The 21,526-nt window shown below is 50.0% G+C and overlaps 1 protein-coding gene across 1 annotated transcript; it reads right to left on the minus strand.

Annotated features, from left to right (window-relative positions):
* Positions 1-995: 995 nt before the first annotated feature.
* Positions 996-15,468, minus strand: ZSCAN2 (zinc finger and SCAN domain containing 2). Its single transcript, XM_037053554.1, has 3 exons — positions 15,356-15,468; positions 10,864-11,379; positions 996-3,688 (listed from the first exon to the last, which is right to left on the minus strand). The coding sequence occupies exons 2-3, from the start codon at positions 11,270-11,272 to the stop codon at positions 2,247-2,249; spliced, it is 1,851 nt and encodes a 616-aa protein (XP_036909449.1). The 5' UTR covers positions 11,273-11,379; positions 15,356-15,468; the 3' UTR covers positions 996-2,246.
* Between the last annotated feature and the right edge of the window lie 6,058 nt (positions 15,469-21,526).

A 21,526-nucleotide genomic window follows, 5' to 3' on the forward strand; every position in this document is an offset into this window, starting at 1 on the left:
GGAGGGCACTGAAGTTAAAACTAACTTGCGCGTATCTTACCCCGGGAAAGTGTGGGGAACCTAGTCTGTTTTCCAGGTCGGAATCTTGGACTCCACCTGCCTCTTGCACTGTCTCCACGGAGAGAACTCAGTTGGCAGAAATGTACTGAGTTCCTGTCATACCCAAGCCCTGAGCTGGGTGCTGGAGACAGAGCTGGGGACCTGAGTGTGGCCGTGAACATAACAACAGAAGACTCAGGGGCGAGGGGTGTGACGGACACTGGGCACGGCAGTCGGGGAGGGCGGGGCCACAAAAGGGAGGGAGTCGTCATGGAGGAATTGATGGGACGCTTGCTTCTAGTGAAACTTGATGTGTCAAGACAGTCACAGGACTTCCTGTTCAGGGCCTTCCCATAGACCTAGCACCGTGACGGAATTAGAGATGGGGGTCTCACAGCCGGTGTGCTGTGGTTTAGCAGCGGCCACGGCCGGGGTCCGGAACCTCCTCCCCTTGTGTGATTTGGTCGATCTGCATGGAGAAGAGTCGGGAGGCCCCCCGCCTCCTCAGCCAAAGCCGCCGCTCCCAGTCCAGGTTGGCACACTCGGCAGAGCTGGCCCAGGACTCGAGAGGTGTGAGCACTGGGCACGCACACAGATCTGGGCTCACCCAGGAGTGTGCGCTTTGAAGCAACTGATTTTTCTCCCGGAAGGTCTTAGGCCATTTTCAGCCTGGGGCAGGAGGTGGGACGGTGGAGATGGGAGGTGTGGGTTTGCTACCCACAGTCAAGTTCGGGTTTTCGGACACACGCTGAAAGACAGGGTCAAGCCCTGGCTGGCGTGGCTCGGTTGGAGCGTCGTCCCATAAACCAGACAGTCAGGGCGCACACCCAGGTGGCAGGTCCAGGTGTGCACAAGGGGCAGCCAGTGTTTCTCTCCCTCTCCCTCCCACGTCCTCTTTCTAAAATCAGTATGTCCTCAGACGAGGATAAAAAACAACTAAGTAGTAAATAAGTAAGTCAGGAAAAGAATAGACTCTACTTTATTAGGGACACCGAGCATCCACCCTGTAAGAACCAAGGCCCATTCTGAGCACAGGCCTCCTGCGTAGGAAGCGGCAGTTTGGCATTTTCCAGAAACACCGTATCTACTCTTTTCATAACAAACCCCTTCACCTGCTCTCATCGCCATCTTGACTGTTTCAAGGCTCCAGGACCCACAGACAAGACCCTGCTGGCACCCTAAAACCAAGAGTGACCTCTGTAGGACAACTCCTGATTCAAGCCCAGAGCTCCCCTGGGGACAGACGGCGTGTCCTCAAAATCCCGACCTCCTTAAAAATAACCTTCATAGTACAAAAGCTACCGGACAGAAGTCTGGCTCTGCATGTGTAAGATTAAAAAAAAATATGAATGGGCAACTGCCAGGTGTGTGGTGATGGCTACGGAGCGCTGTGTCTGTGGGGTAAAGACCCAGCCCACCCTGCAGATGAGGGAGGTGGAGGGGGGGGGTCTCCGCCTTCACACTCAAAAAACCAAGCCCCGCAAAAACTCGTGCATGCCCCTGGCAGCCGACTTACCACAGGGCGGCAGCAGACAAGCAAACATCTACCTTGTCTGTGCCTCCCCCGGCAGGCCCCGCCTGACTACCGGTGGGAAGGTTACTAGGACACTGGTTCCAGGACCCACCCTGTGGTCGGTGTTCCTGACACTTTCCAGAAGAGAGAAAAGGACTTGACCTTCACGTGGTGACTCAGAACTGGAGAAGCCTCCCCACCTTGACCTGAAGTCAAAGCCCAGGATGGAGCTGGAGGAAGAGCGGGTGCTGATACCACGGGCAAGGGGCATGGGACGCAGGCACCTCAGCCTGGCACAGCCCCAGCCCAAACACCCAGCTGCGCCAGCAGATCTCCGGCATTTCTCCGGGGACTCAGCGGGGTGCGGGCCAGGCTGTCTTGCCTTCCACCACTGCCCTGTTCCACCAAAGAGGAACTGGGCACAGGGACCAGGAGAGGCAGCCAATCAAGCCATGAAGCAGAAGACGACCCGGCTCTCCGACCTTCCAGCCCAGCTGTTGTTGGGGTTTGGCTCCCACCACTGAGACAGTGGGATCCTAGGAAGGAGGCCGAGCAGGCGGTTCTGGCACGAATCCCCAAAGACCACTCAAGAAGAATGGCTCTTCTATCTAATGAGACATCCCTATGTGGGGGCGTTGTGATGACCACCCCCCCACCCCCCGGGCCAGCCCCCTCACGGACCCTCTCCGCCACATCAGTAAAGTTTCTCTTTCATGTGCGTTCTCTGGTGTGTGATGAAGTTAGAGCTGTTGCTGAAGCCTTTGCCACACTCGGGGCACTTGTAGGGCTTCTCCCCGGTGTGGATTCGCTGGTGGATGATGAGAACCGAATTCCAGCTGAAGCCCTTGCCACATTCAGGGCATCTGTAGGGTTTGTCCCCCAAGTGGGCTCTCTGGTGCATGACCAGGATGGAGCCTCGGCTGAAGCTCTTGCCACACATGAGGCACTCGTAGGGCTTCTCGCCCGTGTGGGTCCGCTGGTGCACCACCAGCTGGGAGCGCTGGCTGAAGCCCTTCCCGCACTCGCCGCACTTGTAGGGCCTCTCACCCGTGTGGATCCGCTGGTGCTTGATGAGGTTGGAGCTCCAGCTGAAGCTCTCCCCGCAGGTCAGGCACTCGTAGGGCTTCTCGCCCGTGTGCACGCCCTGGTGGGCGATGAGGCTGGAGCTCTGGCTGAAGCTCTTCCCGCATTCCCCGCACTTGTAGGGCTTCTCCACCAGGTGGGTCCTGCGGTGCGTGGCCAGATTGGAGCTGCGGCTGAAGCTCTTCCCGCACTCGCCGCACTGATAGGGCTTCTCCCCCGTGTGCGTCCGCCGGTGCGTGATGAGGGCCGAGCTCTGGCTGAACCTCTGCCCACAGTCGGGACATTTGTAGGGCTTCTCCCCGGTGTGGATCCTCTGGTGCCTGATCAGGTTGGAGTTGTAGCTGAAGCTTTCGCCGCATTCTTTACACTCATAGGGCTTCTCTCCGGTGTGGATTCCCTGATGTGTGTTAAGGCTGGACCGGTTGCCGAAGCTCTTGCCACACTCCGGGCACGCGTAGGGCTTCTCGCCGGTGTGGGTTCGCTGGTGCGCGATGAGGTTGGGGCTCCTGCTGAAGCTCTTGCCACACTCCGCGCACTGAAAGGGCTTCTCGCCCGTGTGGATCCTCTGGTGGGTTATGAGGTTGGCGCTCCGGCTAAAGCTTTTCCCACAATCCCTGCATTTATAAGGCTTCTCCCCGGTGTGCGTCGTTTGGTGTCGGCTAAAGTTGGAACCGTCACTAAAGCTTTTCCCACACTCGTCACATTTGTAGTATTTCTCTCCCGTGTGGGTCCGCTCATGCGTGACTAGGTGGGACTTTCGGCTGAAGGTCTTCCCGCACTGGGGACACTCGTAGGGCCTCTCGCCCAGGTAGGTGCCCTGAAGGCCGATGAGCTGCCCAGGCCCCCGGCGCTGCGCCGGCAGCCCCCCGGAGTCCTCACATGGGGCCTTTCCCCGGGGCCCCCGGGGGCCACAGCCGCCCTCAAAGTCAGTTTCCCAGCCAGACCTCCGAACGCCTTCCCCCTCCGGCACTCCTGAGAACATCTCACGCGACTCCCCATCCTCAAATATGTCTTGATTGGAGTTCTCCCCATTTTCACTCTGGATCTCAAAATCTGGAAGAATGAAGGAAAACATACAGTTTATACTCAAGTCCCTGTAATGATGAGAAAAGGAAAACCAAAGGAGAAATTTGGAAAATTTCACCTTGTAGTGAAAATAAAGAGACAAAACTTTTGAAAAGCAGGTTTATTTCCTTCTAACTGGTTACCTAGTTACCAGGCCTCAAACCGTCTGGTGCTCACCCAGGATGTCTAAGGCTTAAAGCTGTGGGTTTGTCAGTCCGGCTCCTCCCCTGGGCAGTGAGGGCAGGGGGGAACTGGGAGATCCTAGTCAAGGGGAAGGACTGGGGTGCACGACCCCAATGCGCACCACAGTGCCTCCTGCTTGGTAGGCGCTCAGTTAAATCTGATGAATGAATGGGGTGTTTACTGTTCACAGGAATTTCCCTAAAGCCGAGTCTCCTGTCAAAAGGAGCTTATAAAATAATCTCACCCATTAAACCTATGTCTCGTGTTTATAATCTTCACTGGCGTGAGACACAGACCAGGACCCCTGCCACGAGGGCCGTGGCGGTCTCCCAGGCGACTGGGAAGGAGAGGGAAGCAGCCACAAAAGCCCTCAGCTCTATCTGCAGAAAGCGCCCGCAGACAGACCTCCCAGAGCTTGGCCAAACCCTCTACTCTCAACACTACAGAAAGAAATCACACCCCTTGCTCAGACCAGAGACTGATGCGTCCACCCCAGGGTTAAGCCAGAGCCACAGAAAGCCATGAGCGTGGACCACACCGTTCTGACCCCAGGGGACGCCGTTCGCTGAACCATGTCTGTGGGTCGGTTTAATGACCCTGGCCGAAGGGGACACTCTAAGGAGTGTCATTAGTACTTAATGGCTGTCAGGAACATGAACGCTGCCAGGAAGTTGTTGACAACATTGTTTCTTGTTTCTGACACACAATGTCCTCTTGATGGGCCCGAGGAGAGGAAGTCTCCTCCTGAAGGAAACACCAGAGGGCGCCCATTTGTGGGCGGCTCCGCCTCTGCCCTGCCAGCCCAGCACTTTGGAGCCAAACACCCAGAGTAAGAACATCGATGTTTTACAGCCTGCAACCTGTGTTCTCGCGTTCCTTCTTCCCGTTAGTTTCTTTCCTACTACAATTTCCTTGTGCACTCTATCTGTAAAGTGTCTTAAATCCCTTTTCTTTAGTCTGTAGCATATATAAAAATAAGTCAATGATTTATTGATGAAGATGATAGCTTGTTTACTCCTCAGACCTAGCATCAGACCCCCTTAGAAAGCAAATCTGTCCATAGTGGGGAAGACAATTAGCAAAATATTTACATACAGCCCTCGTGACATTTCCATTATTAAAGCTAAAAAACTATTTACAGTAATGCTCAATTTAGTGATTAGTTTCTGTGACTTAATGTAAATTTCTACTCATGCATGATAAAACTTGATGTGCATCTTTTAAAAATATGTTTCAAAATGTTATTTGCTGATTTGAGAGAAAGAGAAACACTGATTTGTTGTTTTACCCATTTATGCTTTCATTGACTGATTTATTGTATGCGCCCTGACCCGGGATTGAACCCACGACCTGGGACCCCTGGGGCAACACTCTGCCCACCTGAACCTCCCAGCCAGGGCCTCCTTATGCATCTTTCAGGAAGAACCTGGGTTCCATTTGTGCCTTTAGTCAATATAAGATTGCAGTTAAACTACCAAATAGGCGTGTAACTACATTTTGCGCTCCGCTAACATACACACTGCTGCTAATCTGTGAGCCTGAACAATTGCCCTCTGGCCCCCTCCCCCGGGTCTCCGGGGGCTGGATCTGGGCAGGAGGGGCACGACCAGGCTCTCCCCTGGCCAGGGCCAGCACGTCTCAGGTTCCCCAGTTTCCTGCGACAGGGTTTTACAAGCTGCTAGCACAGAGCTGTGTTGTCCTATCCCTTCTGTAAATCGGGGCCCCCAGGCTGAGGCCCTGATTTGTTTCCTACAGAAACAAATGTCCCTATGTAGGGACATTAGCCATGAAAGGTTTCACTGGCTGAACATCAAAAGCCCTGGTATGTTCTGGCATGAGCTCAGAAGCAAAGGGGAAAACGAGGAAAAACTCAAACTTGGTGTCAGTGAGACGAGGAAGAAAATTAACTTGCGGACACGAATACACGGAAGGGCTTCCAAAGACGGCAGAGGCGGGGCAGCAGCCAGTGAGGGCGGAAGTTGGGCAACAGCGTGCAGAGTGTGTGGGGGGAGGGACGGGGGCTCAGGGGACGTTGATCTCAAAAACCTCAGGCAGAAAATCACTTTATAAAAAGACTTTGATAAAAGAAAAAAAAAGGAAAGAAAGAAAGAAAATCACTTCCCGAAGGTAAAGGCCTGCCTTTCAGTGCAGTGCGGCCTCTGGGGGCAGGGGACGCACAGAAGCAAAGGAGGGGAGGCTCCAGCCAGAACCGCACAGACCAGTGAGCGCCTCTGACTCTCGGGCATTAATCATGAGAACTATTATTACTGTGGAGAAAAGTGAGCATTTTTCATCCATAAAAATAGCTACACGCAGCAACCACCTCTATGAAGAAAGACAGACCCTAGAGCAGAACTTGAGGACGAGACGGTGAAACAATGAAATGCGAGCGAGCAAGACTAAAGAAAGGAGGGGAAAATCCAGAGAAATGAACGCAAATGGGGAGAAACACGAGGGAAACAGGCACCTTGGACAGCACAGAAACGGGGGAGGAGTGGAGTGAGGAAAGCAGTGAAATGAAAGGGAAACGAAGGGGCGAACAGGGCTAAAGAGAACAACAGAAACGGAAGTCAGACAAACGGAGGACCATGGATATCACTGGGGTTCTCAGAAAAGGCCACGGAACCAAAGGAATGGAGTGAACACTTCAGTCCGCGAAAGTGTAAGAACCCTCAAAAGGCATACGGTGTGCCGAGGAAAACCACCCAGGGTGGTTAATAATGAGACTGAGGGTAAGGAGGCGAGAAGACCAAGTCACTCCCCCCGAGGTCGGTGCCCATTCCTCTACGTCTCGGTCAGCGCGGCAGGGGCTACGTGATGTGCAGGAAAAGAAAACACGTGCCCGAGGGTTTCATGCACAACGGAACTGTCCTTCGGCTCTCAAGTTCACAGGCAAACAGCTTTGAATATACATTATTTTGTGGAATGCTGGTCCTGGGAGCCCCTCCTGAAGAAACCACCAGGTGATGAATGTCCGCCGACTAAGAGAGAAGGCGCACTCACGGACTGGAAGTGAACACCCGACAGCAGAGGCCCAAACAGCCGCGGCAATGAGGGCGTTAGAAGGGACTGTAAACGTTACACGGCCACGTAGAAATGTTACACTAATCAAAATCGGGGTTGGGGGAAAGAAGATGGGATACAGGATGTTTAAAATCCACAAGTCACGTAACTGAAGTTTAAGTTCAGTTACTAACTGAACTGATAGCACAAAATAAACATGAGGATAAAATTCCTACAAGAGATTAAGTGTTGGTGAGGCTATGGAGGAAAGGCAACTCCCACGCATCGTTGGTGGGGGTGTATTTTAACACCCTGGTGCAGTCACTATGGAGAACAGTATGGAGGTTCCTCCCGGCAGGAGCATTTTGCTGGGGCAGCAAGTTCAAAGTCAGTAAACCCTGAAAGCCGGGTCATGCCGGGGATGGCTGGGGGGCTCAGCTGTGCCCCTTCGGTTCGCCCATGGGAAAAGAGCAGGTCTGAAGATGACAGTCTCCATTTCCCTACAGATAAAAGAAAGAAAGAAAAAGAGGTTCTCTGCCTTCTGGAATGTTATAGGTTCCTAGAAAAAAAAATAAGACATGTATTCAAAGAAATAGGAAACAAGATGGAATATGATAAAAAGCCAGGAGAGAAGACCCATCAAAAGGCGTGGGCGGAAGACTTCCGGCAGAGGTGGTGCACGGCCCTCCCACGTGGGTGCAGCTGGGAACAGGGGACAGAGCAGGTCACCCAGCGTGTACAGCCCAAGGGCAACCAGGCTGTTCTCACACAGGGATGGGACAGAGCCATTCCAAGCCATTATTCAGGAGCACAGGTGAACGCCAGGAAGCACAGGCGTGTTCAGGAAACCACAAGACCAGGTCTGAATGGAGCAGAAGCAGGCAAGAGGACTAGCTGGCCGCGGGGCCACCTGAGGCAGGTCTCACAGAGCCACAGGCTCCAAGCAGAACAAGGCCACAGCTGATTTAAAGACACTGGGGAACTCTCGAAGTTCTGGAGACACGCAGGATCTCAGGAAGACTGTGAAGCAGGAGAGTGACAGCCCACTGGGGTAGGAGTGGAGCGGCTGCGGTGACAGAGGCTGAAGGCAGGTCCCCTTCGGAAGCTGCCGCAAGAGTTCAGGTCGAATACCAAGACCCCGAATTAGGGCCAGAGACCGAAATGTGTGCAACGCTGAGAGAGGAGCTTTATCCCTTAACCTATTAACAGAAGCCCGGTTTCCAGCGGGATGATGGGATACTGCGAGCACCGGCAGTGCCTGCCAGTCAGCCCCAAACCACCTCACCGGGTAGATGGGACCTTCCTCTGAGCAAGGTCAGGGGCATTTGTCACACAAAGACCAACAAAGATGACCTTCAAGGCAGGAGCCGGAGGACTGACCAACACCTCATCTCCAGTGTCCTGGAAGGACTAGAACAGGAAGTCCCTGTACCGTCTGAAGCGCCAGCCGAGACCTGACCTTCTGCTTTGTGACCTCCCGGACCACATGACCTCTGAGGCCTCTGCTCAGCCCTCGGCCCCTCGGCCCCTCAGTGCACGGACTGCAGATGCTACAGTTCACAGCAGACTCGTCCCACCCATCAGGAGGCAGGTAAACCAAGTGTTTACAAAGGATGAGAAGTTTTCATGTTTTTTTTAAAGAGGAAGAGTAAAATTAAAAGTTACTTACAGAAAAAAGATTTTATTGCCCTGGCTGGTGTAGCTCAGTGGATTGAGCACGGGTCTGTGAGGCAAAGGACTGCTGGTTCAATTCCCAGTCAGACCACATGCCTGGGTTGCAGGCCAGGTCCCCAGCAGGGGACATATGAGAGGCAACCACACATTGATGTTTCTCTCCCAGTCTTTCTCCTCCCTGCCTCTCTCTCTAAAAAGAGCTACATTTATTTTATTATTTTAAAATAAAATATTTATTTTATTTATTTTTAGAGAGAGGGGCAGGGAGGGAGAAAGGGAGAGGCACAACCACGTGCAAGAGAAACATCAATTGGTTGCCTCTTGCACACCCCTAGTCAGGAGCCTGGCCTGCAACCCAGGCATGTGCCCTGACTGGGAATGGAACCTGTGACCGTTCAGTTAGCGGGAATGACATCCAACCCACTGAGCCACACTGGTCAGGGCTAAACGTTACTTTTCAAGGTCGAAGAAAATCAGGTGCTTTGCTTCAGGTAAAACCTAGGATCTACCCCACACACATGAAAGCAAACAAACTGGAGTTTCAGTCTGGGCTCCGCCACTTAGCCACTGTGTGACCTCAAGTAAGGGCTGACCTTGCTGCGCTTCCCTGTCCTCGCCTGTAAAGTGACAGCCCACCCAGCCCACAGGATTGTTAGTGAGAGGGACAGGGAAGGTGCCCACTGCAGGGCTGGGCTCACGGAGGCCCTCAATGGCAGTCCCTTTCTCCAGAAGATGGCCTTACTCCTCTCTCTCCAGTCCCTGAAAGCTGCCACAGCCTCTGCCCTTCCCGTTCTTCTCTTCCCACTTCTCTGGCTGCTCCAGAGTAGATGCCTCTGACTGAGTGATCTCTGCCTCAGGCCCCGTCAGCAGCCCCTCTCTCCAACAACCTCCTGGGAACGACCACTTTGTGTTACAGAGGACGTGAACACGAGTTCCATGCTCAGAGCCATGAGTTCGAAGCTCAGCCCCACACTAGCTGCATGACCGTGATGGGAGTCACCGAACTTCTATCGCTTAACTCGCAGGGTGGTGAAGCGATGCTAATTCCGCCTTCTCCCAAGGTGGTCGTTTCCGGGAGTTCCGCACATCACGTGCTAGGCACACCGTCTAGCCCACAGAGAGGGACCGATAAATGCCAGCTACCGTGACCGAGTTCTTTCTCACAGGCGTCCAGTCTCCTCCCTTCCCGCCGCTGCCCCCACCTTGGCCCAACCCCTGTACAGCTGATGTCTAAGTGGCTTCCTGGCTGAGCTCTTGCCTCCAGCCTCTGCCTACTCTAATCCAACCCACATCCTTTTGCCCAACTCAGCTTCCTCCCCTGCCCCTTGGGCCCCAGTTCAAGAACCTGCTGAGGCCAATGACAGACAGTCCTCCACCCACCCTTCCCCCAAACTCTATTTCCTACCACTTCCTCAGCACACACTGTCCTCTCCCATCAGCCAGCCTTCCTGACTGTCACCTGAGCCAGGCCCTGCCAGCTTCCCCCCCCTCCAAGCCTCTGCTTAGTAGTAGCACAGCTGCTCTCGGAGGCCGCCCCTCTGTCTGCCCCACACCTTTCCAAACTCCACCCCCTCTCTGACCTCTCCTGCTGTGTTCCCACCAGCACCCAGGCAACCGCTGCCCACGGGTCCTGAGGCCGTCCTGGGGGGTAGATGGAAGCAAATACCTGGGACTCAGGGGAGTCCAGTTTACGAGTGAAGAGAGGGATGGAAGCACAGCTCAGGGGCGTGCCTGCGTGCCGACGTTTATTAATAACACAGGGGACCCATGGGCTAACTTGCAAAGGACCCGAGTTCGTAATTCCTCTTTTAAGTGCCAGCACAACTTTGTGCCACAGAAAATCCCTAGTTATCTATCAGCTGGTTTACTCGTCATTCAGCTCAGTTTCATAAAGATAATCCCTTGTGAAAAACCAGCATTTGTTTTTTCGAACTGCCGGAACTCCCAAGGTTTGGATGTCTGTTGCACATCCAAGTGAAGGTGCCAAGAAGTGATTTGCAGGGGCTTCAGCCTCTCCCCCAAACCTCCATCAGCTTCCTAACCCTTCAAATGATCGCAGAAGTAAAAACCATGCTTACTAGGTAAATATACTCCCAAGAATACTCCTCTAAGTCCCTGCTGGACCGAAATTCTGGGACTGTCATTGCACCCCAGGGACTTGAAATAGGTGACAGCGTGCTGATTTTCCACAGAGAGCGGAGTGGCACGGGGCGGTCCTGAACTCTGTCCCGGATACCAGCGTCTCCTCCTCCACCTCTGATGGAGGCGACCCCACCCTCTCCCTGGGAGTTTCGGCCTCTCACCGCTGTCCTGAAGGGTCTGGGTCAAGTCTTCCATCAGAGCCACCGCCTCCTCGCTGCTCTCCGGCCTGTGCTCCTGCAGCCAAGCCTGAATCTCCCTCGGCATCACAGTCAGCATCTGTTCCTTGGTGTGCACCTCTGGCCTCAGCCAGCGCCGGCAGAGCTCCCGCAGGCGGCCGAGGGCGCCCTGCGGCCCTCCACCCCCCTCCTCGCGTGGGCTGCCCCTGTCAGCCCTCTGGAGAAAGGGCTCGGGCTCAGGGCCATCCTCCTGCAGCACAGCCTCCTGTACCCAAGAGTCGTCCTCCAGGGTCATGGTGGTGACCTCCTCCTCCTGTTCGTCTTCCTCTTCCTCTGGGGGTGCCTGGACCACGGGGCTTAGGGGAGTCGCTGCTCTGGGCACCTCCGCAGCCATCTCCCGCGTCCTGGGGGCAATCACTCAGGCTTCTAGCCTTTACCTTCAGTCTTCTCCAGCCAAGCTCTCCGAGAAGACACCTCCCACCTCAAATTTCAACAAGTAGCCTGGCAGAGAAATGAGAAAGAGAACGAGAACCATTAAGTAGACTGTCCTAAAATGATCTCACTCAAGCAGCCTGGGTCGGACCCCCAAGGGGTTCCCACTCCCACAAATCAACAGAAGGTTCCTGTCCCTCTTAAAGGAAAGATGGCTCATTCCTGAAAACCGATCTCTAGAGCAAGAGAAGTTAAGAAGAATCATAAACACAACATATACGGCATTTTTCTTTCCAAAAGGCCAAAGCATCTGAGTCCAAGAAATTCAAAGCCCTTGCAGGAATCCAGGACTGAGTTTTCCTGCCCTAAGTCAGCGACCCCGACCTAACATACTCAGCCTCTCCGACCACCACTTAGAAGTACCAACATCCATCCTTCTTACTTTATGAGGACACCTTAGGGATTAGCAATGGGTCAGATGTCAAGAGACTTTGAGCCTCATTAGAAGGAAGGCAACATCTCAACTGAGTTATTATCATATTTCAAAGCATTAAGTTTTAAAGTGTTCATACTCTTCAATTCAGCCTTGGCTCTTCAGGAATCTATCTTTCAAAATAACCATCTTTGCAAAGAGAAATTTATATACAAGGACGTCCAACCATGGCATTCTTTCTAATCGCAAAAACAAAAAAAAATGATATATTACAAATCCAGCAGCAGGGAAATGGTTAATAAATTATGGGATATCCATATAGTAAAATGTACTAAAAACTATGTTGAGGACCTGGCTGGTGTAGCTCAGTGGATTGAGCACAGGCCTGCGAACCAAAAGGTTGCTGGTTCAATTCCCAGGCAGGGCACATGTCTGTCTTTCTCCTTTCCTTCTCCTGTGTCTAAAAATAAATAAAATCTTTTTAAAAAAATATATTTTTAGCCCTGGCTGGTGTAGCTCAATGGATTGAGCGCGGGCCTGCGAACCAGAGGACTGAGGTTCGATTCCCAGTCAGGGCACATGCCTGAGTTGTAGTCCAGTTCCCTGCAGGCCAACTCCCAGCAGGGGACGCACAAAAAGCAACCATACATTGATGTTTCTCTCTCTTTCCCCTTCCCCTCTAAAGATAAATAAATTAAAAAAATTAAAAAAATATATACTTTTTATTGATTATGCCATTACAGCTGTCCCATTACTTCCTTCACTCCCCTCCACACCCCTCCCCCACCATTGCCCCCCTTTCATGTCCATGTGTCACAAGTTCTTTAGATTCTGTATTTCCCATAGTATTCCTGCCCCCCTATTTTCTACCTACTGTCTATGCTACTTATTCTCTGTACCTTCTCCTCCTCCCACTCCCCTGTTGCTAACCCTCCATGTGATCTCCATTTCTATGGTTCTGCTCCTGATCTAGCTGTCCTCTTAGTTTGCTTTTGTTTTAGGTGTGGTTGTTAATAACTGTGTTTGTTGTCCTTTCACTGTTCATATTTTTCCTCTTCTTTTTCTTAGATAAGTCCCTTTAACATTTCATATAATAAGGGCTTGGTGATGATGAACTTCTTGAATTCGACCTTATGTGAGGAGCACTTTATCTGCCCTTCCATTCTAAATGAAAGCTTTGCTGGTAGAGCAATCTTGGATGCATGTCTTTGGATTTCATGACTTGGAATATTTCTGTCCAGCCCCTTCTTGCCTGTAAGGTCTGAGAAATCCGCTGACAGTCTGATGAGCACTCCTTTGTAGGTGACTGTCCCCTTATCTCTTGATGCTTCTAGAATTCTCTCCCTCATCTTAATCTTGGCTAATGTAATTATGATGTGCCTTAGTGTGTTCCTTCTTGGGTCCAACTTCTTTGGGACTCTCTGAGCTTCCTGGATTTCCTGGAAGTCTATTTCCTTTGCCAGACTGGGGAAGTTCTCCTTTACTATTTGTTCAAATAAGTTTTCCACTCGTGGCTGTTCCTCTTCCCCTTCTGGTACCCCTATAATTCGGATGTTGGAACATTTAAAGATGTCCTGGAGGTTTCTAAGCCTCTCCTCATTTTTTTGAATTCTTGTTTCTTCCTTCTTTTCTGTTTGGTTGTTTCTTTCTTCCTTCTGGTCCACTCCCTTGATTTGAGTCCCAGTTTCCCTTCCATCACCACTGGTTTCCTGTGCATTTCCCTTCATTTCAATCAGTTTAGACTCCATATGTTCCTGTAATTTATGGCTAAAATCAGCCAATTCTGTGAGCATCCTGATCACCAGTGTTTTGAACTGTGTATCTGAAAGTTTGGCTATCTCTTGGTCACTTAGAATTATAGGCTCTGGGGCTTTGAGCTGTTCTTGAGTCATAATGTTTGGTCTGTTAGCACCTGTTATGTATGAGGGGGCGGAGCCTTAGGTGTTCATCAGGGCCAGGTGACTCAGTCGCTGGGTTGTGACGCTGTATGTGGGGGCGAGGTCAGAGAGGGAAAAAAATGGCGCTTTGCTCCGCTCCACTCTCTCTCAAATTTCTGTCTCCTCTGTGGCTTCCCATAAGCAAATTGGCCCCTCTGGTGCTGGTTCCTGGGTGTGTGGGCCCATGTACTCTCCAGGACCCTGTGGGTCCAACAAACTCTCCAACAAACTCTCTGTGAGCCTGGGAGCCTCTCCCTGCCCCTTGACCCCCAGAAAGTCTTCCCAGTTGGTGCTTTCAGGCTCTAATTCCCATAGCTGAGGCCCTAGCCTGAGTGGTCTCACTGTTCCCTCCTTCGCTTGGTTTACCTGCTCTCGAATGTGTGACCGCAGTCAGCCAGCCGCCCTGGGGCCTCACTGGGTCCGCCCATGGCCACCCCATGCTTGGGATCCACCAACCGCCTCCACTTCCACTCCTGGGTCAGTTGGACCTAAGGATCTTTCCTGCCCAACACGCTCTGCCACTGACTCCGCCCCTGACTCAGCCCCTCTTACCGGTCTGGCTGAGTGGTTCGTTGTGGTCGACTTCCGTATAATTCAATTTTCACTGGTTTGGCTGCCATTTTGTTTCAAACTTCACAGTCTTTAAATTTAGTTGTGGGAGGGGGCACAGTGTTTCCACCTATACCTCCATCTTGGCCGGAAGTCCAATAAATAAAATCTTAAAAAAAAAACCCTATGTTGATATAAAAATGCCTACCTATGACCAAGAAGGGGCTCAGTTTCGTACCTTAATTTCACAGCAGTTGCACAAGAGCGTATGCATGAAATTTAAGATTTGGGCATTCTGCTCTAAGTACTTGGAAATATTTTTAAATTATGATGACAGAGATCATTAATCCTTAAATATTTAAGATAATCCTCATACTATGAAAATTAGGGATAAAAACAAAACCAGCAAGGCCTTAAAACCACAGATAACAGTACGACCCCAATACCCTTTAAAAATGAACATACGCGAGAAAAACAAAAAAGGAGGGTCCGGACGGAAATTCTACTACATGTTGAGGTCGGTGAAATTACAAATTATTTTAAGGCTATAAAAAAATGAAAATTCATTTTAAAAGATCATTATTGTATCATACCCAGATAGCAGTTCCCTCTCCACAAAAAAAGGAAGAAAGGGAGAGAAGGAAAAACTTTAATTTAGAGTACAAAATAGAAATACTAGTGGGAAAACCGAAGTTCCCAGTGTGTACTTACGGAGACTAGAAGAAACACAGGGATAACAACTCTTACTTAGGAGCCCGGGTAAACCGTTCCTAGTAAGCAACTAACTCTCTGTGTGACCCGGGGCAAGACATTCCCCCTCTAAGCTCAGTTTCCCCCTGTGTAAAATAAGGAGCTGAGCGGGGTGTCTCCCAGTGTACTTCCGTCCAAACCCTGCGCCTCCGGTTGGATGTGCAAGGAGCTCATCGCTGGGAGAAGAGGCTGGGTGTGCTCGCTGCGCGAACCAGAGCGTAAACCCGGACTGCCTGCCCGGGTCCCCCAGCCACGGACAGCGCCCCCGACGCCCCTCCCCCAGCGGGCTGCCAGCAGCGGCTCCAGGCCCGTTATTCCCACGCCTCGTGCTACTCCAATGGGCCGCGAGGCTCCAGGATTGTATCTTCGGGCTCACCTCTCCGGAGACCAGATACTGTTCCGGCGGCGGCTTCGCATGCAAAAGCACCCCGTTCAGGGACCGGCCCCTCCGGAGACAACACTGCTCCGGCCAGAGGGGCAACGAGAACAATGGACGGTAGAGGCCCGCCCCCAACCGCTCTCATTGGCTGCCGAGAACGGCCCCTGGAGCTCTGCTTTTCTATTGGCGAATACAGCTCCCTGCCCGCGGCGGGAAAGAGGCTGATCTGAAGGCATTGTGGGAGTTGTAGTCCATCCACTCAGACCACCCGGGTTGCGGGCCTGAGAGCGGAGTTTGGAGTTGATAGCTTGGGCAGCGTCCGAGGGTCAGAGCTGAAAAGCTGCGGACTGGCCATCAGGACCCCAGTGTCGGCCAGAGCTGTGGCCTGGAACAGGTTAGTCATTACACTTCTTTAAGGCTTCTATATATTAGTCTATAAAAAGTGAAAGTTAGGCAGAGGGACTTGAAGGTCCTCTTCAGCTATTGTTAGGCCCCTGGACGACCAAAAGGCGTCCGGGAGGAGGAAAGGCATCTAAATAGTAAAAGCCCTCTGTCGCCCGAGCTCATCACCACTCTCCCAACGTGCAGATGCACCTGGCCTTTGCACACACCTTTGTTTTTGCACGTGGTATTCCCGTGTTTTGAAGGAAAGACCTGTCTTGCCTCTTCTGCCAGGAACTCCCGTTCTTTCGTCTGTCTCCATCAGCAGCTTCCCAGGCAGAAACCATCCTCCGCGCACCTTTCCTCTCTCCCTGTTGTCAGCACTGAAAGCCAAGAGTGGAAAGTGGGCCTCTATCATGGTGTTCCCCTGCTTGGCTTTCTTAAAGAAAAGGCTTCTTCGATGCCGGATGACAAATACGTAACTGCGTGGAAATCCAAGGGGGAAAATATAAGAACGGAGAGAAAGACGCTCTTAAAAGATCAGTGGTAGACCAATCCCGTATGTTTGTACAGAGCAATAATTGGAGGCATACACGAATGACTGCATTTGCTGTTTTTAATTTTCGTTTAAGTTTCACTTCATGCAAATTTAATTTTCATTCCATGGATGTTTGAGAAATATTTTATGTTTATTGGTGATTTAAATCTTTTTTCTATGCACTGACTGACTGTTCATTTCTTCTCCTTTTTATATTGAATTTACCTGTAAGAGCTTTTCGTATGCTAAGAAAATTATCCTTTGCTTGTCACAGAAATTGCTACGATTTTTCTGTTCTTTTTTTTTTTTGTAAACATAGAACTTTGACATTTTTATGATGAAAATTTTGTCAATCTTGTCTTTTTATAGCTTCTCAGATTTGGGTTATTCTTATAAAGTTCTCTGCACCACTCCAGACATTGTTTGAATTTCATTTATTTTTCACTAATGATAACCCCTTTAACTAATCCAAGTTTAAAGATGCAAAGTGAGGTTCTGCAGTTGTTCCTTGGTCCCTGGGAGTGTCTTAATTGATTAGCCCAAAGTGACTGCATGCAAACAGCGCCACCTCCAGGCCTGAGGAGTCTACACTGGCGGCCTGAATGCAGAATTCTCCGCCATCAGCGTTCTAGGAGAGCAAGATATCCAGAATGTTTGAATACGATAATTTCTGGGGGGTGATCATGTACTAACAAAGATTTGTTTCTCCACATTCCCATCCTCAATTGGGATGTAAAAGTACACAAAAGCGAAAGGATATTTGGTTGCGGTTGGGGTGGGAATACAGCTGAAACTTTCCAGCCGCCTAAGAGTGCATTTACCTCAGCTTCTGTCTATTCCAAGCCAACCCTGGACCCCAAGAAACTGGCACTATCTCGTTACAGGAAAATCCCGGGGTGTCAGCCATCTCTGCCCTGTGCCTGATTCTCTAGGAAGTCGGTCCTGGCCGGTGTCAACTGTCCCAGTTTCAGACAGACAGGAAGTCACACTTAAAACCAATTCCTGCCATAACCTGGTCCCTAAGCCAGTGCCCTAAGACCAACCTAGGACAGCGACCAAGCCTAGAAGCACAGCGCCATTTGCTCTTGCGATTGATTCTTTTCTCCAAACCGGAGGGGTGACAGAGGCTCTGTTCTACCAGGGAGCAGTCGCGGTTAAAAGCTCCAGAAAACTACTCCGGCTAACTTAAGCAAAAGGGACTTCCTTAGAGAGTATCGGGAACTCACAGAGTAAGTGGGAGCTGAAGGATCCGGCCGGAGAAGTTGGGAACCAAGAAACAGAGCAAGGCCCCAAGAACCCCAGCAAAAATCTCTGAGCAGAAACAGCCCCGCCTGCCTTCCTCTCTGAATTCCAAAGCAGGGGGGAGCCTTCGGTGGCCTGAGAGGAAATCACATGCCCACCCCATGTGAAAAGAAGCTAAAGCAGAACTTTCTTTTTTAGAATAATTTTTTTTTACTCCTTAAGGCCAATATCTTTTTCTTTTCTTTCCTTTTCTTTTTAAATGAATGGTTTGTCCTTATTGAGTGTGACAGAAGAAGGCCCCTCGGACCTCGGGTTGCTCCTCAAGAGACACTAGCCTTTCCTTTCCCAGACGTCTTGTGCCAGCCTGGGCTTCTCCAGCCCCTTCGCGCCAACGAGGAGAGTGGATTTACGGCCTCTGGCCAGTTCCCACGGTTTGTTCTGAACTGCTCTATATGAGGACATTTCTGGGAAGACCCAGGGTGCTCTGGGCTGGACAGAATGCCTCGGGGGCGGGGGGGGGGGGGCGGGCCCCCATGTGAGGTGGCCCCAGTGTGAGGCGGTGCCTGCCAAGACGCAGCGGCTCCAGCGGCACAGGGGCGGCGGGAGGCAGTGTGTGTTTTACAGCGGATCTAGCGCGAGAAATTTCAATGTCTGCCAAGCTCTCACCAATAAAAAGAAATTGTAAAGCTAGGAAGGGGGAAAAAAAGAGAAGGAAGCAATTTAAATACATGCACACACGTGATCACACGCCATCTCTAGGCTGCTTAGTTCATAGGAAGAAAATTGTCACTGGATTCGTTAGTTGACCGTTGGAAAGGGAACATAAAATCTTGTGACCTTCCGTAAAAGTTTGCGATACAGTTCGCATGCAAAAGAGGCTTCAAGACAGGTTCCCTAACTAACCTGTCAAACCGGGGTGCTGCTCCTAAGCTACTCCTTTACACACTGAAGCCACTCACTGTGAGATTTCCTGAGACCCAAGGCTGGGGAGGAAGAGGCAGGCAGTCCCCTGGGGGTCGTTTGGTGCCATGAACTTTCCCCTAATGGGCTTTCACTACTGTGTGTTTGCTAACTCTCTTTCTCTCCCTCTCTGTCTTTCTCTCCCTCTCTCTGTCTCTTTCTTGGGAGCAACTTGAATTTTTTTTTAAAGATTGTATTTATAGACAGAGGGGAAGGGAGGGAGAGAGAGGAAGAGAAACATCAACGTGTGGTTGCCTTTCACACAACCCCTACTGAGGACTTGGCCAGCAACCCAGGCATGTGCTCTGACTGGGAATCGAACCAGCCACCCGCCGCTTTGCAGGCCCATGTTCAATCCACTGAGCCACACACCAGCCAGGGCAACTTGAATTTTTTAAAATTATAAAACCAATGCACTCAGAAATCAGAAAGAAAAATAAAGACAACTTTGAACACACAAAATTTTAAATGTCTGCATACCAGAATAGACCATAAAGTGAGGTGAAATAAATACATTACTTAATTAATTAGTAACAAAACGGTGGAAATATTTGTAATACATGTTATAAACCAGGGGCCAATTTCTAATTTACTATGGGTTTATCCCAGTGAGCATAAAAAAAGACCAAAAACTTGCCCTGGCTGGTGTAGCTCAATGGATTGAGCACAGGCCTGTGAACCAAAGAATCGCGGTTCAGTTCCCACTCAGGGCACATGCCTGGGTTGCAGGTCAGTTCCCAGCAGGGGACTCATGAGAGGCAACCATACATTGATATTTCTCTCCCTCTCTTCTTCCCTTCCCCTCTAAAGATAAATAAATAAAATCTTTTTTAAAAGACCAAGAACTCAATAGAAAAATGGCTGAAGGATAAGAATAAATAGGTCACAGAGAGAAAGAGGGACAGAAGCTCAGTAATGCTTTTTAAAATGCAAATCAAAGCAAATATAGAGAGTGCTTGGAACATCTATCCTTGGAATCCTAGTAGCTCTTTAAAAAATGAGGTTGATGTCTATACACTAATAGAGAAAAATCTCCAGATGGGCGAACAAAACAAGGTTCAAAACAATGTACATATCTGCATCATACAGTACAATGTACAACAATGTATTATACATTTTGTGAAAAAATATAAGGGGAAGAAACACTTAATACATATGCTAGGAGACACCTAATAAATCTTTCTCATTTCATACACAAGAAAGTGTGAGTGGTGATTAGCTATATAAGGAGGGACTGAAAAACAGGATGAGGACTTTTTATTTTTAATATTATAGTTTCCTAAAGTTTTGGATGTTTTCCCATGTGCGTGCATTTGTTTTTTTTGTTGTTGTTGTTGTTGTTTTTTTAAAGATTTTATTTATTTATTTATTTTTAGAGGGGAAGGAGAGAGGGAGAGAAACATCAATGTATGGTTGCCTTTTGTGCATCCCCTGCTGGTAATTGGCCTGCAAGGAACCGGTTTGCAACCCAGGCATGTGCCCTGACTGGGAATCGAACCGCGATCGTCTGGTTCGCAGGCCCGCGCTCAATCCACGGAGCTATGCCAGCCAGGGCCCTGCATTTGTTTTTTTTTAAATATAATAATAATGGAGTTGAAGAATTTTGTGACATTTCACCTGAAAACATTTTTTAAAGATTTTATTTATTTATATTTAGAGAGGGGAAGCAAGAAAGATAGAGAAAGAAACATCGATGTGTAGTTGCATGTTGTGAGCCCCCTACTGGGACCCTGGTCTGCAACACAGGCATATGCCCCGACGGGGAATTGAACCTGCGACCCTTTGGTTTGGAGGCCAGCACTCGTGCGCCCACTGAGCTGCACCAGCCAGGGCCATCTGAAAACGTCTGGTATTAGAAAAAAAGCCCCGATGAGGGTATGGGGCAACAGGAACTCCCAGCCATTGCTGGTGGGAATGCCAAATACTACAGGCTCTTTTACAAGACCGTTTGGCGGTTTCCTAAAAGTGTGGGCATACTCCTGCCATATGATCCAGCAGTCATGCTCCTTGGCATGTACCCAGGGAAATCGAAAACCCGTGTCCACATAAAAATCTGCACACAAAAAAGTGAGGTAATAATATACACATATGCTTATTGTCAAAATTATGGAAAATACAGAAATCTTTTAAAAAGTTAACAAAAAATCTATGTATAACTTCAGTACCCAAATATAATATCTGTTGTGGATGTGGTAGGTTTCCTTCCATTCTTTTTTCTACGCGTATGAGTATAGCCAACATGAATTGTACCACAACATCAGGATGCCTTCAGAGTTTTTTCCAAAATAAAGGAAACTAAAACTAGCTCTAGCCTCTAACTACTGAATTAGCTAAAAACCTTTTTGGAGCTCTCAGTTCTCCTGGTGTGCCCAGGACCCTCCGGTTTCTGTGCCGCACAAAGGGGTCCAATGGACGCCCACACGTAGGGGGAAAACGTCCAAAGCATTCCTCTTAAGCTCTAGACTGGGGCTCTTTCTGCAACTACTCCTAGTCACCACAAGATGTCACTCTCTGCACGTTCAAATCAATCTGACTCCGGTAGCCCAGTCCTTTAGACCTTTAGACGTTGGCCTGTTAAGTGCCTTGCAGGAAAAATTCCACCCCCACAGCATCAGCTAATGCAGAATCCCTTGACAATTCCCAAGGACTCCTTCTCAGTATCTTAAAGAGAGAGGAAGAAACAGAGGGAGAGGGAAGGAGGGGAAGAGTGAGAGAGAGAGAGAAACATCCATCTGTTGTCCCACTTGTTCATGCCTTCACTGGTTGATTCTTATTTGTGCCCCAACTGGGGATCCAGACACTGTGTTGGCATATTGAGGATAACACTCTAACTGGCTGAGCCACCCGACCAGGGTCTAAAACATTATCTTTAAGCATTGCCCATATTCAAGGCATGGGTTAACAGCTTATGATCTGGATTCTTGCAGTGAACAGTTTATTTTCAAGGTTAAACTGAATTAATTTAAAAGGGTTAGGACAGGACTGACAGGTTATAATTATGAATCATCAGGAAAAACTAGAATTGGTTCATGTTGTCTTCCCTACTG

Source organism: Sturnira hondurensis, unplaced genomic scaffold, assembly GCF_014824575.4.
Source record: "Sturnira hondurensis isolate 20B ecotype Veracruz unplaced genomic scaffold, ASM1482457v3 Scaffold0007865, whole genome shotgun sequence".
In the NCBI taxonomy this organism is placed as follows: domain Eukaryota; kingdom Metazoa; phylum Chordata; class Mammalia; order Chiroptera; family Phyllostomidae; genus Sturnira; species Sturnira hondurensis.